The sequence below is a fragment of the Palaemon carinicauda genome, chromosome 38, assembly GCF_036898095.1.
Source record: "Palaemon carinicauda isolate YSFRI2023 chromosome 38, ASM3689809v2, whole genome shotgun sequence".
NCBI classification, from domain to species: Eukaryota; Metazoa; Arthropoda; class Malacostraca; order Decapoda; family Palaemonidae; genus Palaemon; species Palaemon carinicauda.
Genome location: NC_090762.1, coordinates 4,298,420 through 4,315,143, shown reverse-complemented (window position 1 = coordinate 4,315,143; position 16,724 = coordinate 4,298,420). Strand labels below are relative to the sequence as shown.

Below are 16,724 nucleotides of genomic sequence, written 5' to 3'. Positions count from 1 at the left end.
TTGCAGCCCACACTAACCAATCGTCAAGGTGTACCATCACCTGAAGACCTTTGTTCCTGAGTTGTTGAACCATAGTCTCGACGAGTTTTCTGGAAATCCTTGGAGCTATGCTGAGCCTGAAGGGCATAGCTTTGAATACGTAGGCCTTTCTTGCCAGTCAGAAATCAAGGTAGAAGTGCCTACCTATTGGAAGATGCCAAAAAGTGTCGGTAAGAAATATGGGGACAGTTTAGGCTCTCTGGGGGGGTTGTGGGTTGGAAAAACCTATTGAACAGTGATGGTTTCTGTCTCCTCTTCCAGCCTAGTCCTCTTGTGACTATGCTGTGAGCCCAAGGATCGAACTTCCATTGATCCTTGAAGTGACGTAGTCTTCCCCCTACCAGAAGCTCCTCATTGTTGTTTTGAAAGACCAGCTCCTTTATGTGATCTGCCTCTGTTTCCTCGGCCCTTAGAATCGCCACCTCTTCCAGACTTTCCCCCTCCGCTTTTACTTCTTCCCTGAGCTCCATCAGATCGAAAAATGGTAGAGGCCCATTCATAAACGGGATTGAACACTGGGGAAAGTGTAATGTACTGCTGGGAAACCATGTGCACTGTCTGGAGGATAGTGGCAAATGTGGCAGTCGTGGCAGGAAAAGACTTCTTGCCCTTAAAGGGTCTCCAAGGCTTTTTACCTTTGGGTTGTGGTCCTTCACCAGGTGTGAATTTCCCCTTAGAGGACATGCTCCATTATTGCATAAGGAGCTTGTTGATCTTTTAGGAAAAAAGATTTTTTCCCAAGATGTTAAGAGTCTATCAACTTTTTAAGCTCGTGTCTAATAGTTGCTGCTGCTAGGATGTGCTCCCTGCATGCTATCCTGACTAGAAAGAATGTGCGCAGATCACGTTGGAAGGTCGCTAAATGTGTTTTGGCCAGAATCAGGAAGAGATCGTATTTAGAGTAGTTCCCAGTAAGAATTTCCAGATACGACTGGTGCGACAAAGTTTGGCCTCCAATTCCTCTTTTAAAAGGAAATTAGGAATTCTGGCTAGTCTTTCATTAAACTACTTCCCTCCAATATCTCTGTCCAGTTTGCTAGCTGTGAAGGTATACTGGACATCTTCCCAACTGTCTGAGTCGTATGGAAGAGTAAGAGAAACAGGCTTACACTCCTCGGGTATTGGCAAGGTCTTTAACAGCCTCTAGACTCTTTGAGGCAAAGGGAAAGACAGTATCCTTTGTAAGTTCGAAACCGGTTTAAAGCCCATGCCTTCACCAAAATGAGGGTACCCTTCACTCAAAACCATTCAACCAAATGGGCTGTGTAACGCCAAGGGTTCTTTGTCGTGCATTTTCTACTGTTATTAGACTTTTATCTTTCAAAACTCTTTAAAGATTTCTTATAGCAGGATAGAAATTTCTTTCTACCCTTCAAATCCCGTAAGTCCCAATATACTTTCAAAATGTTGTGGCATGATTATGGTGAGAAGGTAATCATAGATACTAATATATATATATATATATATATATATATATATATATATATATATATATATAGAAACACGCCTTATATTTTAGCTAAAAAAAATATGCTCTTGTTGACTTGTCGCAGAATCATTGCTCTTCTAATTGGCATTACTCCTATGCAATTCCCAGGATTTTCGTAATGCTGTATTTACCAAGTGTTAAAAGGGAAAAAGAGGTAGGACACTATCCTACCTTCAAAAGAAAATCAATAAAACTTTATGGATATGAAAGTAAAGTAAAATTGCGTAAATCATTCGGAAATTCCAAATCTCGCTAAGCTGAATTGATCGTGCTGAGTGATCTTGGAATTAGGAGAAAACTTTGGTTTATAGGAGATTTATGTGGCAAAAATTGCCAAGATATTGAACAAATGATGAAAATACGATAAAATAGCCTTACGCGTTTTGGAAAATTGTATGAAAATGGGATCTGAGACTTGGTAAACCAAAGAAAACACGAGTATTACAAATAAAATAGTACCTTATGATTGACAAATACTTACAAATCGAAAAGTCAAATGAATTAACGTCTGTCTTTCTCTCCTTGCCCGTCACTAGACAAGACAAGGCCACTTACAAGCTATGGGATACGAATAGAAATTCCTGGTAAGGTCTGTTTGGCTCGGGAGTTTGTTTTATGTAACAAGAAATCTCTCTCTCTCTCTCTCTCTCTCTCTCTCTCTCTCTCTCTCTCTCTCTCTCTCTCTCTCTCTCTCTCTCTCTCTCTCTCTCTCTCATTCTTATCCTCTAATCTTCAATTCAACAGTTTCGAAGTAGGTCAACATGACCTAGCTACAGTATTATCTCAATATGACGAGGCATGATACTTCAAAAGGAAGAGGAAGAAGAAAAAAAAACGATACATCATTGAATACTAAGTTACAGCAAGGTTGCTAAGGACGAGACGAGTTTTTTCCTTTTTTTTTTCTTTTTTTTCTTTTTACAGACGTACCCTGACAGCAGGAGTCATAATTTTATTTAGTCCACCTTCCCTTTATTTTCTTTGCGTTAACGCCATTCTTTTATCAGGTAGGACTAATCTTTTGCTATTGATTTTAAGATACTCTGCCTGCAAAATTATATGTTTATATTTACTTTTATAGACCCATCGGAAGAGAGAGAGAGAGAGAGAGAGAGAGAGAGAGAGAGAGAGAGAGAGAGAGAGAGAGAGAGAGAGAGAGAGAGAGAGAGAGATGCGGTTGTATTAATATGCCCTTGCTTAATCTAAAGAAAAACACAGTATTGTTTGATTAAATGCGTTAAGTCTTTTGCGGCGTAGAAAAATGCACTGGAATATTTTTTGTGCAATTCTTAGGATATTATGACTAGGCCTAGCCTACTTAGTAATAGATGGAGTTTTTAAAGGGATCGAAGATCCGAGCAACCCATACTACCATTATATAAACCAAGAACATTGTTTTCTTATCAGTGGGCAATGGATTTATAGACAAAAACAAATCATAACACAATTATCACTGTGGACTACTCTATTGTGCCATAGGCCTACTTCTAAAAGTATAAGACATGCTTTGTCAAAGTTCCAGGTTCCTCGTTTCTTACTCCTCAACATATTCTAAAAGAGTTATTTGTATTGTTCCTAATTATATAAATCATGGTGCTTTAAAAGGGACATTTCATACATCCTCATTTGGGTTATCACTTTGAAAATTTCTCTGCGTTTACAGAGAACTTGGGTACATGACTGGCCTTTATATGTTGAAACCCAGACCCAATTACTTTACTTGTTTACTTGTTTTGGATTTAAATCCAACCCTCCACTGAAATCGAGTGAACTACTTCTCGGGCGGGTCCATATTAATCATCTAACGAAACATTTTCATTATAACTTATACAATTCTTTGATTGTAGCATCTTCCAAATCATATGATCTTGTGAAAAGTAATGTCTTTGGTTTCTTTTTAAATTCAATTGCTCCCTTTAGGTCCTTCATTTCAGTTGGCAGTTTATTATAATGTCTAGGCGCACAGTAGCTAAAAACCCTTTCACCAAATTTACTGTTTGTTCTTGGTTCAGATAGCCTATGTTTGTCACTCATGTGTCTTATGTTAACATTTGTTTCTAGTTCTAGTTTATTCAGGCATTCTTTTAGATATTTTAGTTCATTTTGGTTCAGTATCTTAAACGTTAGTAAGAGTAGCTTGTATTCAATTCTCGCTCAACGTATGTCCATGACCTTTTGAGAGAGAGAGAGAGAGAGAGAGAGAGAGAGAGAGAGAGAGAGAGATTAAAACAAAAAGCTGTTAATCCTAGCTATCGTTTAGAGAGAGAGAGAGAGAGAGAGAGAGAGAGAGAGAGAGAGAGAGAGAGAGAGATTGTTACGCGTAGACTAAATTCGGTTAAACCTGGATGTGTCTTGTAAATGATATTCCAATACATAAAGCAGATTTCAAATGAAAATAAAACATAAGATAAAAAGGAGAGAGAGAGAGAGAGAGAGAGAGAGAGAGAGAGAGAGAGAGACCAATATTCCAACCTAGCCATCGAGAAGAAGAAGAAGACTCGGCTTCGCTGTGTGTCGTGTCACCTCAGAAGTTGCTGATCTGGAGGCGGAAGGGCGTACGAAAGTGGACCGACTCTGGGGAGGGCGTGTTAAACCTGTCATTGGCCTCAGATAAGACCTACCTTTACGGCGAAGCAGACGGCCGGAATCTGTCAGATTTAGCGGAGGTGAAGAAGATTTCGACGGGCTTCCTGGCTTAAAAGACGACTGCTTTTATTGAGAAAGTTTGGTGAGAACCGTTAGATTCTTATGTTTTGTATTCGGTTTTGGAATGAAATCAGGTGGATTTTAGAAATTTTAGGCCTGAAATATGGCTGGGAAAACACCGGCTGTTTTGGATGGTCACCGTGTTCAGCTTCTGGAAGAGAAAGTTCATGGTAGATCATATATACTTTTATATAGTCACCTAAGCTACCTTTGCTGTCGTAAAAATTGATTTCTGTATCGAGTTTTGACGTATTTTAACCCCGTGATTGACAGGTATTAAGAAACTTCATATTTTCTATTTGGATGTTCAAATCTGTAGCCTAACAGGTGTTTGTGTTATGTCAGGCCTAGAGTTAACAGTTCTAAATGTCTGTTTTGGCTTACGGTAGAAGATTAAGGTTTATATAGCATATATATGTATTTTAGCTTTTCCAGCCCACCCTGGTAAATTCATTGAGGTTAATGAACTTGTATTCCTATTTGTTACTGATGAAATACTCATGTTTCTGTATTGCTCTTTACCTCAGTAATATCTGCTTTTGTTCTACTACTACTACTAATAATAATAATAATGTTAATTGGTTACCAAGGGATTGCTATAAAGCATTAATCGTAACTTTTGTTCATTGACGTTATCCTATTCAGAAGAAGGCCATTTGGTACAGCCTACCTTTACCCTCTTGCTTTGTCAAATTTGCATAACCAATAACCCTATTGTAGAAAATAAGTGTTCATGGTAAAGTTAGAGGTGTTTTTAACTACTTTGATGACAATAGCTGTTGGAAAGCCATATTTTTCACCTTTCAACAATGTTTAATAACCTAGAATTTGTGGCTGAAACTTTATCAAACATGTGACCTAACCCAAGGTTCCTTACCTACTCTAAGAAATCTGTTCGTACCCTTCCGATCCCCATAGGATTCTGTATCCTTACATTAAGGAAGGTTGTATCCTTGTGTAGGCTCTCCTTAAGAAATATAGCACTGCAGGTGTATCATCTTGTGCCACTCAACCTTATAACTTGAGAAATACGGTTTTCTGACATCAAAATTGGGGTAGTTTGTAGCGCTACGGCCAAACGTCCTAATTTGCTTATTATCGCTCCGACTGTTATCTTGTATGGAATAAAAACGTTTGGAAATGGTCTACGGATCTTAAATATGTGCTTGTAAGGGGGGGTCCGGGGGGTACAGCCCCCCTGGGTAAGGACACGGCTTTTAGCATAGGTTAGGTGGGCTTTTTAAGCTAGCTTCTCCCGTCGTACTCGTAGGTAAGGAAACTGTTGTGTAAGGGCGAAGCCCCCCTGGGTAAGGATACGGCCTAAGGAAACTGTTGTGTAAGGGCGAAGTCTCCCTGGGTAAGAATACGGCCTTTAACATAGGGTAGGTGGGTTTTTTAAGTTAGCTTCTCATGCCAAAATCGTTTTTAGTACGACGGCCACAGTTCAGAATATTCCCATTTTCTATGAATGAAAACGGATCTGGCCGTCACCCTACAAAGGCTCCCAAAATTGTTCCAAACACCTATAAATACACCAATTACACCTTATTTTCTACAAAATGGTAATGGGCGTACATTTTGGAGGTTCACAACAGCGACTTTCTTCCAGCTAAGAAACACGAAAGAACAGTTAAAAGATGCGGGAGGTAGCAGCTCTCATGAAGACGTTATAGATGGTTGGCTAAATAAGTCACATGATTATGAATACGTCCCTGAATGGTCACTTGTAAGGTAATTGGAAAGGATGACTGGGTTCTAATGGCCTAGAAAAGGGGAAATTAATGAGAAGACGATGGAAATGGGAATTTTTTCATAACAGATTCAATATCTAGATTATTGATTTCCGATTGATTGATTAGGAGTTATTTGGCATCTTGATATTAATTTCCGAGTACAGTATACGTTATATTGTTAAAAGTGTATGAAGATCTCTTACAAAAGTTCCAGTCTTGTAACTTAACCCTTTCTCCCAAAGGACGTACCGGTTCGTTCTTGCAAAATACTGTTATTTACATGTTTTTGGTAACTTTATGAGAAACTTCAGGCATTTTCCAAAAGAATGAGACCAACCTGACCTCTCTGCGACAAAAATTAAGGCTGTTAGAGCAATTTGAAAAAAATATATAGCAAAATGTGCTTGAAATTTAACCTTATGGCGGGGTTAAAAGGGTTAATATTACCACTTGCACTTGAGCCAATATGTTTTATCTGCTACCATGTCATATATTTTGTTACTAACATCAAGGTGGGCTAAATATTTAGCAATGCTTTAGTTTGTTAGTTGTAGGAAGGACAAGACCAGAGATTTCCAGGGAAATGCCAGTGTCGATAGCGACGTACAGTTCACAGGATCATCCTTCTGTAACCCAGTTTATTTGATGAATCGTGTATTTTCCGTATGTGGAGTGTGGTGGATTTTACTCTTTCAAGATATGGACTGTTGACAATGTTTTTTTTAGCAGGATTTCCACCGTACACTAATTTATTAGACGTCAAATCTATGCTGTGTGTGTTTTGGTGTAACAGTGGAAATTATGAAAATGATCAACATTTCAGAATTGTAGTTACAGTTTCATAAAATAAAGGCTTGAATTATGGGCAACTCTGTTAGATATATACCTGTTAGAGTATCTAAAATACTGAATAGGGCTGAGTATTAAACACCTTAATATAAATAAAGTGCTGGTAGCCCATAAATATTTACTTTTGACCAAATGTACCCTGTCCCTATTGGCATTGTACTGTACCGTCAGTGGACCTAGCATTTTGCACTGTTGAGCATTACAATATAATTTTTTAGTGTCTTAACTATAAGGTGCAACTGCCAGGCTTTCACTAGGTTGCATTTTAGGGCTAAAGGGCCTTCCTAACTCGGGCCATATTCATAATTCTGTTAAATTTACGAGTGGTAAATATGTATTATGATGCCAATGAATTATAGTGAAATGCTACAATACGACCTCCTTGGGTGCGGATTTGATTTTACAATGTTGAATATTTGGTACAAATGTAGAAAAATTGCTTTTAACCTCCCTTCCCCTAAAAAAAGAAAGCTAGTTATTATAATTGGGATTGTTATCCTACGCAGTACTCTAGAAGTTTTATTCCAGCTGTTACCAAGTTGTGGAATGATCTTCCTAATTGGGTAGTTGAATCAGTAGAACTTCAAAAGTTCAAAGTTGGAGCAAATGCTTTTTTGTTGACCAGGCGGACATGAGTCTTTTTATAGTTTATATATGACATATTTGTTTTTGACGTTGTTAATAGTTTATATATGACATCTGTTTTGACGTTGTTACTTTTTTTTAGATTGATTTATTGTTAATTTATTCTCTTCGTTTATTTATTTCATTATTTCCTTTCCTCACTGGGCTATTTTTTCCTGTTGGAGCCCCTGGGCTTATAGCACTTTACTTTTCCAACTAGGGTTGTAGCTTGGACAGTAATAATAATAATAATAATACTACAACGATATAAGATATACAGTACGGTCATTTTTTGTTCTGAACAGTATATTACAGTACAGTACCTGCTAATGAGGAGTTTAAAAGCCTTGAGGTTTGATAACCAATGCAGTATTTTTAAATTTCTGAAGTACTTCGCTGTTTATGAGGCACTGACGACAGTTATGTTTGCAGACTTTGTCAGAGTCTTTTCTGTAGGAATTGTTCATACATAAGAGGTGCAAATTGTTGCAGGTTCAAGTTTAAAGAATTGAAATGCGATATAATAGAACGAAGGAACCGACTAAAGCCATTATTACTAGGCAAACTATAACATTAGATGGAATAACGGATGCTACAAACTGAAAGGCTCTGACAGGGAAAGTAAGCCAGTGCATATAGGGAAAAGAAAAAGTCATAAATTATGTTTAAAATAGAGATGAGAATTGAAACTTATAAAATATATAGTATTCCAAACTTAAAAGTTTTCTGCAATATCAACTTTGTCTTTAGATACAGTATTCACACATCTATAAATACTCGTGTGAATTGTAACACTGCTAGTTGTAGGTATTTCAGTTGAATTAATTAGTACTGTCTCTTTTCAGATTTTACTACAGGCAACATGGCGAGATATAGGAAGTTACCCGAAAACTACTTCAAATTTGTCAATCCAATTATTGTCTCTCTAATTGGCGTTCTAATGTATCTTTTGTTGGTAAGTATTGACACCTTTTTGAAATATTTATACAATATTTAAGGATTAGTTTTATATTTTTATTACTATATAGGATAATCTGTCGCAAATTGTGTGATAAGAACGAAACTTGTCTTGACAACAAGTAGTTCTTATTATTTTGTTGACATTCTCAATTTATTATTTAACGGTGAACTCTTATACTGTAGTTTATATTTTGGAAATGTTGAAGCATTCCTATTACAGTACAAGTATTTACAATTAGTGATGATTAAATCTCATTACAAAGGAGCAATTATTGTGGTCCAGTACTTTATTTGGAAGACTCTTGGGGAGATGGCAAAACAAAAATATTCCTACGCATATACAAATCTTTGTCCTTCAGCAGGAGTATGTACAGTATTCGTGTAATTAGAACTTGGCTGTTATGATTTATAATGTGTTGCTAGTTACTGGCGGGTGATGGGAAAGCCCCGACCTTCTACAATTATATTGAGTAATTACTTTGTTTTCAGCTGCCATACAATACAGTCATATTCTTGAAACCCTCGACTGGCTGTTTTAATTATTCTAGTTTATGCATTAGTTTGTCAAGGGTCTTGTAGTTTCCTGATAACTATGATAGTTTCTATGTACAATACCTGCCAATATACACTTTCATTCATTGTTAACAGCATTCCTATTGTTTACTCCCTTGTAACCTTATGCTACTCTAGAGATGATAGTGCACATCGTAACTGAGTAATAAAACTTTATTACTGCTGCGATAGGAGAACTTCAAGTTATTCCTTCACGTTTGCTGCACTTTCATCTCTTAGTGCTGACACCGTATCAACTCTTTCATCAATCTTAGGGTATACTTTTGTGACTCCTACTGTTTCTCTCCCCGTGTTAGAGACACTGTTGCCCAATCCTTCACTGAGGATGAAGGAAAATATGACAAGCTTATGTGCTTCTTTGCACTTGCCTGTTTTCATGCCCCCATTAGCGTTCTACTATTATCATTATTATTACTAGCTAAGCTACAACCCAGTTGGAAAAGCAGGAAGCTACAAACCCAGAGGCTCCAACAGGGGAAATAGCCCAGTGTGAAAAGGAAAATAGAATATTTTAACAAAAGTAACAACATTAAAATAAATATCTCCTATGTAATCTATCAGAACTTTAACAAAACAAGAGGATGAGAAATAAGATAGAATAGTGTACCCTCAAGCAAGAGAACTCTAACCCAAGACAGTTGAAGACCATGGTACAGAGGCTATGGCACTACCCAAGACTAGAGAACAATGGTTTGATTTTGGAATGTCCTCCTAGAAGAGCTGCTTACCATAACTATTATTATTATTATTATTACTTACTAAGCTACAACCCTAGTTGGAAAAGCAGTATGCTATAAGCCCAGGGGCTCCAACAGGGAAAATAGCTCAGTGCGGAAAGGAAAAAAGGAAAATAAAATATTCTAAGAAGAGTAACAACAATAAATATCTCCTATATAAACTATAAAAACTTTAACAAAACAAGAGGAAGAGAAATAAGATAGGAGAGTGTGCTCGAGTGTACCCTCAAGCAAGAGAACTCTAACCCAAGACAGTGAAAGGCCATGGTACAGAGGCTATGGCACTACCCAAGACTAGAGAACAGTGGTTTGATTTTGGAGTGTCCTTCTCCTAGAAGAGCTGCTTACCATAGCTAAAGAGTCTCTTCTACCCTTACCAAGAGGAAAGTGGCACTGAACAATTACAGTGCAGTAACCCCTTGGGTGATGAAGAATTGTTTGGTAATCTGTGTTGTCAGGTGTATGAGGATAGAGGAGAATATGTAAAGAATATGCCAGACTATTCAGTGTGTATGTAGGCAAAGGGAAAATGAACCGTAACCAGAGAGGAGGATCCAATGTAGTACTGTCTGGCCAGTCAAAAGACCCCATAACTCTCTAGCGGTAGTATCTCAACGGGTGGCTGGTGCCCTGGCCAACCTACTACTACTAAAGTCTATTCTACTCTTACCAAGAGGAAAGTGGCCACTGAACAATTAGTGCTGTAACCCCTTGATTGAAGAAGAATTGTTTGGTAATCTGTGTTGTCAGGTGTATGAGGACAGAGAATATGTAAAGATTAGGCCAGACTATTTAGTGTGGATGTGTATAGGCAAAGGGAAAATGAACTGTAACCAGAGAGAAGGATCCAATGTAGTACCATCTGACCAGTCAAAAGACCCCATAACTCTTTTGGTGGTATCTCAATGGGTGGCTGGTGCACATTAGTATGCTACTACAGTATTTTACGTGCTTTTGTCTGTTCAAGACCGTGCTTCTACGGGAGTGCCACGTCTCCTGTTCACGATGGTTCGTTCCACTTGCTAATGATTGCTTGCTCCTATTAGAGTGCATGTTTATTTGTTCGCAGCCGCACGCCCTTAAGGGAACGCAATTGCTCCCTCCTAAAGGAGTGGCTTTTGCGTCAATAGGCGTAATAGGAGATGATGATGAAAGGAGTGCCACGTTTCCTGCGCACAATGTTGAGTTTCTACAGGAGCACCACTCTGCATGGTCCTGCTTGGGCACTCCCACTTTACCCGCGTTTCCTCACTTTGAGATCATTTGTCACCTCGGCTGTTCCCAAGGGAGTCCCACCTCACTTGTTTGAGTTGGCCGCTCCTGTGGCAGCACGTGCGCACTACTGATAAAGTTCTGTTTTAGAAGTGCACGCTCCCCCCAATGTCTGGCTTTTCTTTTGCGAGGGTATGCTCTCCAACAGGAATCTTGGATCACACTGTTACGTGCCCACATGCTTTAAAGTGTGGTCTTGATGCTATTAGTTCATATTCTGCAAAATGCTTGTCAGATTAGGAGATATTACACGCCATTCTTCCTAATGGATTTTTTCCTGTTTAGTCCTCTAGCACACTCAATGACTCGTGCACTCTCCCCTCCGCCTGTAAGAGCACAATCTCACTCCTGTTAGCGCTCGGTTACCTTTACTTGGTAGAAAACGAACAAACGTGTTCTCCAGTTCAAGCCTGCCAGATGGTCCATTGGCATTCACCAGATAGGGTTTTTTTCCCTGTTGTACTGACATGCACATGATTCGTACCTTAGAGGTACAATGCCCTCTCAGAATGTTGTTCAGTGGTAATCTGACTACACATGTCTAGTTAAAAGCAGACAACCTTTCTCTCTTTGAGCAGATTTCACGCTGGTGGTTGCTCATCCATGCAGCAATGTGCACTTACCCTTCAGGTAGACCACAGTCTACCAGCATTGTAGAGCGCTTTTTGTAGCTTTGATCTCATAATGTCGAAACAACAGAATACTGGTAGTCGCCGACTTATGACCTGGTTAGGTTCCTAGACTGTAGGTTGTAATTTAATCTTAGAATGTTAGATTTGTGTTGTGTGATATTTTATTAATATTTTCTTACCTTATATCGTTAATTTTTTTTAGTTCTTATTGTTTACATAGTTTGATTACCTTTGTAGTTATTGGTATTGTTATTAATTATATGCATTCTCTCTCTCTCTCTCTCTCTCTCTCTCTCTCTCTCTCTCTCTCTCTCTCTCTCTTCTCTTCTCTCTCTCTTAATACAAAATAGAAAATACATGGAACTGATTTCCAGCATATGTAGTAAATAGTAACACAGCAAACGAGTTCAAGAATAAGTTAGACAAGATCATGAAAGCTTTTTAAACATTAACACTAAATCGCTTTACCCAGGAGCAAATGGAGTCTCCCTGGATGGAATTTACAGAGACATCCAAAATCCTTATAACTCAAGAAGGTACAGTATATTATAATGCATATATACCTGTACTGTATAGCAAAAACAAAAATCTTTTTCTTACAGTGTATATTAAATACTACACACAAAATTAACATACTTTTTCCTCAATCTATTCTCATTTGTAGATTAGGGCTTTAAAACAGTATTGCAAATTCATCAGCAGATTTCCGGTGTAAGTAGACAGCAAATTTTTACATCATTAAATCTTAATATTTCTGAAGACATTATTAGAAATACTTGGTATCATTAATCGATGTTTTGATAATGGGAATGCTCATATTACTCGTTAACATATGAAAAGGAAATCTTGTAATTTTCCCGCAAACCAGAAATATGACGTCAATAGACATTTATGCTAAGTAGTACTCATGAAGGCCGAATCACACAACCCGTTTTCTTTCCGACAGGCCGGCCGTCGGTTAAACGGCGTCTAGCTTTCTTACGTGTATTCAATTGCAACTGTTCACACGACCCGTGAGGCTGACGGCGGCCCTCGGTCTTTAGCCGTCTGAGTTGGTTCGGCTTCCTTTCCAAGAAACCTTGGCCGGTTTGATGGACGTTAGCCATCCATCCCAACCAACGAGTTGTTGATGTTTCATGTGAACAATGACCTGTATCGTACCCGTTCGTTTCGTGGCCTACAACCCCGACTTTTCCTTATAGTATACTGTAGTCATAAAAATTAGAGTTAAAGTAGTTTGTTATTGACACCATGTATGAGAGTTTAACTGAACTTGTTCAAGGGTATGAGGAGATGTTTGACATGGCAAACAAGATGTATAGGAATAATTTACATACTGGGTAAGTAAAAGATATGGAAAATGACTGAAGAGGCATTAAATAAAACATTAATTTTTCATAATCTTAATATTCTTGGCATGGTGTATAAAGTATAGTGAAGTTGCATAACTTATTTTATCAACACAGTTATCAACCAACATCTTATAGTGTCAAAATTATCATAATTTACTCGATCCTCACATGACAGTGTCTAAGTAAACATTGAAAACTGCACGGGGGTAAACGGAAAGGAAACGCCTCGTGTGAATGTACAACGCTTCGACGGCGGTTAGCCACTGGCCAGCCTGTCGGAAAGAAAACGGCTCGTGTGAATCGGCCTTAACTTGTAACAGAACCTTGAAATACTTTGTATTGTTGCTCAATATTTCAATAATGGGAATACTTATATTAATCAGTAAGCTATTCAAAGGAAATGAGTCGCCTTCCCCCAGAAATTTGATGTCGTCAAGACATGATCTGAGTTCAACAGATTTTAAGACTTTTCTCAATGTATCTTTTATAAAAAAAATGGGTACTGTACTGTATATTATTTATAAAAGAAAATAAAAACTTACCAAGAGAAAATAGCTAATTTTTAGGAAAGCAATTATATTTCAAAGGAAATGTTTGTTTTATTAGTTTACTATTTCCAGCAGACTAATGATGCCATCACAAATGCTGAAGCAATCCTAAAGTCGATCAGTCGTAAGTTGACGACTACCAGACGTAGAAGAAACAAAAGTGGTTGTTTCCTTGAAAAGTCTCAATTAAATACTACACACAAAATAAATTTATACTTTACTTAAATCAATGTTCGATAGTAGGCTGGGATTAAAATACGACATTAGATTTTGTCAGCTGATCTCTAGTTTATATTAACAGCATAATGTATATGTACTGAAAGAAGTCCAAAAGAATGTTATTTTTTCAATATTAAACTTACCCGATGATCATATAGCTGTCAGCTCTGCTGCCCGACAGAAAAACCTACGGGCGGAATACGCCAGCGATCGCTATACAGGTGGGGGTGTACATCAACAGCGCCATCTGTCGAGTAGGTACTCAAGTACTCTATGTCAACACAGAACCAATTTTCTCTCTGTCGTGCCACCGGCAGGACCTACTGAATGCGCTCTTGTTTTCTGGATTGATTTTCACGTTATTTGGTGAAGTATTCATCTCTAGTTGTTGGCTGTTGCTGTGCAGAAGTTGTCTTCAATGCTCCTTGCATTCTTTTTTGGATTTGGATTGTTTGTTGGCGATACGACCAAAGGGTTCGACAGGCTTTAATCAGCGTACAGACGTACCCTCCGTGGTTTCGGACGTATCTTACCGAGATCGTCCCACCCACAAGAAGACGATTGAGCCCATTTATTCCTCGTCTGCGGAAGAGGTTTCTAGACAGAAACGATGGACCAAGGTCTCACGGCCTCTTAAACGTAAGGTCCCTTCCGAGCTAGTCCAACGGCCCAGGTGTAGCCACTGGGTCAGTTCGGACTCGCTGCAGTCCTCTGACGACGGCACACCTCCCAAGAGAGGCAAAGTGGTACCGCAAAAGGCAGTAACTCCGTCTGTTGCCGCACCCGCTGTTTTAGACCCTCAGTCACAACGGACAGTAGCTCCGTCTGTTGCCACTTTTGTAGACCCTAAGTGGTCTTTACTGCAGTCTATGCAGACTCAGTTAGCTGCGGTTATGCAGGAGTTTCGTGCGGAGAAGGTTGACACTGCTCCCGTTAGCCTACAACCTGCCACGGTTGTGCGCCCAGCACACGCTGAGGCTGCCTGCTCCCACACTCCGGCTACGGAGAAGGTTGACGCTGCACCCGTTAGCCTACAACCTGCCACGGTTGTGCGCCCAGCAGACGCTGAGGCTGCCTGCTCCCACACTCCGGCTGTGAGAGCTCCTCCACCCATGCGCAGTCGACCCTGCCAGACGCATGCTGACGCTCACAGACGCACGGAGCACTCCGTTGCCGTGCGTGAGCTACCACAACAACAAGAGGGTGGAGTTAGGCTGCCGTGTTTTGACGCGGTGCGTCAGCCTCCGCAACCCACGGTGGTCTCCGCTATCCTTCCACAGTCGGGAGTAGACTCTTTGCGCACCCACTCAGCTTTGGTTGTTGCCAGTTCTCAGACTGACCAACAGTGGCATGATGTTGGGTCCAGTGCAGCCACGCATGCACCCGTGCTGCCGGACTCAGCCGTCCAGCCCACTCCGTTGCCTCTTCCTCCTCAACATTCAGACGATGGTATCTCTGATGATGACGAAGCTGCACATCTTGACGACCAACACTCGTACATCGAAGAACCCAAGACCACGCCTCCCTCCTTAGACTTTAGGAAAGTGCTTGCGCTCTTTAAGGCTTTATATCCTGACCAGTTTGTGTCTGCAGCAACACGCTCGCCTCCCTCTGAGTTCGCTTTAGGCATGCAGTCAGCAGCTCCTGCCTTTACGAAGCTCGTACTCGCTCGCTCGTCCAAGAGAGCTTTAAGAGTTCTGGGAGAGTGGTTGCAGTCCAAGAAGCAAATGGGGAAGACATCCTTCATGTTTCCCCCGGTCAAGCTTGCTTCCAGATCTAGCGTCTGGTATGCCACGGGAGAAGTTCTCGGCTTGGGAGTTCCTGCCTCTGCCCAGGGCGACTTCTCAAGTCTGGTAGACTCTCCCCGCAGGCTGGCTATGAGACGCTCCAAGATTTGCTGGACCCCTTCGGACATGGACCATCCTATGAAGGGAGTTTTCCGCGCTTTCGAGGTCTTTAACTTCCTGGACTGGTGTTTGGGAGCATTGAGCAGGAAGACCTCCCCTTCTGATAAGGAAACTTCCATGCTCATCATGTCCTGCATGGACAAAGCCATTAGGGATGGGTCTAGTGAGCTTGCGGCTTCTTTCGTGTCTGGGGTACTCAAGAAGCGAGATCACCTTTGCTCCTTCTTGTCAGCTGGAGTCACCCCATGTCAAAAGTCGGAGCTGATGTTTGCTCCACTCTCGAAGTGTCTCTTCCCTGAAGAGTTGATCAAGGAGATTGCTGCCTCCTTGATCCAGAAAGACACCCATGACCTGGTGGCGTCATCCACACGCAAAGTCACCCCTTTGCCCTCCGTACCTAGACCTAGGATGGACACTCCAGCGTCAAGGTTCATTCCGCCCTTTCGTGGCAGAGCCTCCAGCAGAGGAGGTGCTCGTGCCGGAAATCAACGTGGGAGCAAGAAGAAGGGTTCCAAGTCCTCTAGAGGCAGAGTCTGACTGCCACCTTCTTCAGACAGCAGTGGGAGCCAGGCTCAAGAACTACTGGCAGGCCTGGGAGAACAGGGGCGCAGATGTACAGTCTGTGAAGTTACTCAGGGAGGGGTACAAGATTCCATTCTTGCGCAAGCCCCCTCTAGCAACGACTCCCATCAACCTCTCTCCCAGGTACAGAGAGGAGGAAAAGAGGCTAGCTTTACAGCAAGAGGTGTCTCTCTTACTACAAAAGGGAGCGGTAGTCATAGTCCGGGACCATCAATCCCGGGCTTCTACAACCGCCTCTTCTTAGTGCCGAAGAAGACATGAGGGTGGAGACCGGTGCTAGACGTCAGTTCTCTGAATGTCTTTGTCACAAAGCAGACGTTCACCATGGAGACGACAAAGTCGGTTCTAGCATCGGTCAGGAAGGAAGACTGGATGGTCTCGTTAGACCTAAAGGATGCGTACTTTCACGTCCCCATCCACCCAGATTCCCAACCTTTTCTAAGGTTCGTTTTCGGGAAGGTCGTATACCAGTTCCAAGCCCTGTGCTTTGGCCTAAGCACGG

General features: G+C 40.6%; 1 protein-coding gene across 2 annotated transcripts in view; it reads left to right on the top strand.

Moving 5' to 3' along the window:
- Nucleotides 1–4,029: 4,029 nt before the first annotated feature.
- The window catches only part of LOC137630385 (uncharacterized), a 47,464-nt gene continuing 34,769 nt past the window's right edge, over nucleotides 4,030–16,724 (top strand). Inside the window, exons 1-2 of one of the 2 annotated variants that reach the window (XM_068361832.1) lie at nucleotides 4,030–4,256; nucleotides 8,286–8,395. In XM_068361832.1, the coding sequence (XP_068217933.1) occupies nucleotides 8,303–8,395 (93 nt within the window). In that variant the 5' untranslated portion in view covers nucleotides 4,030–4,256; nucleotides 8,286–8,302. The remainder of the gene's footprint in view (nucleotides 4,257–8,285; nucleotides 8,396–16,724) is intronic. The other variant, XM_068361831.1, reaches the window with a different exon arrangement.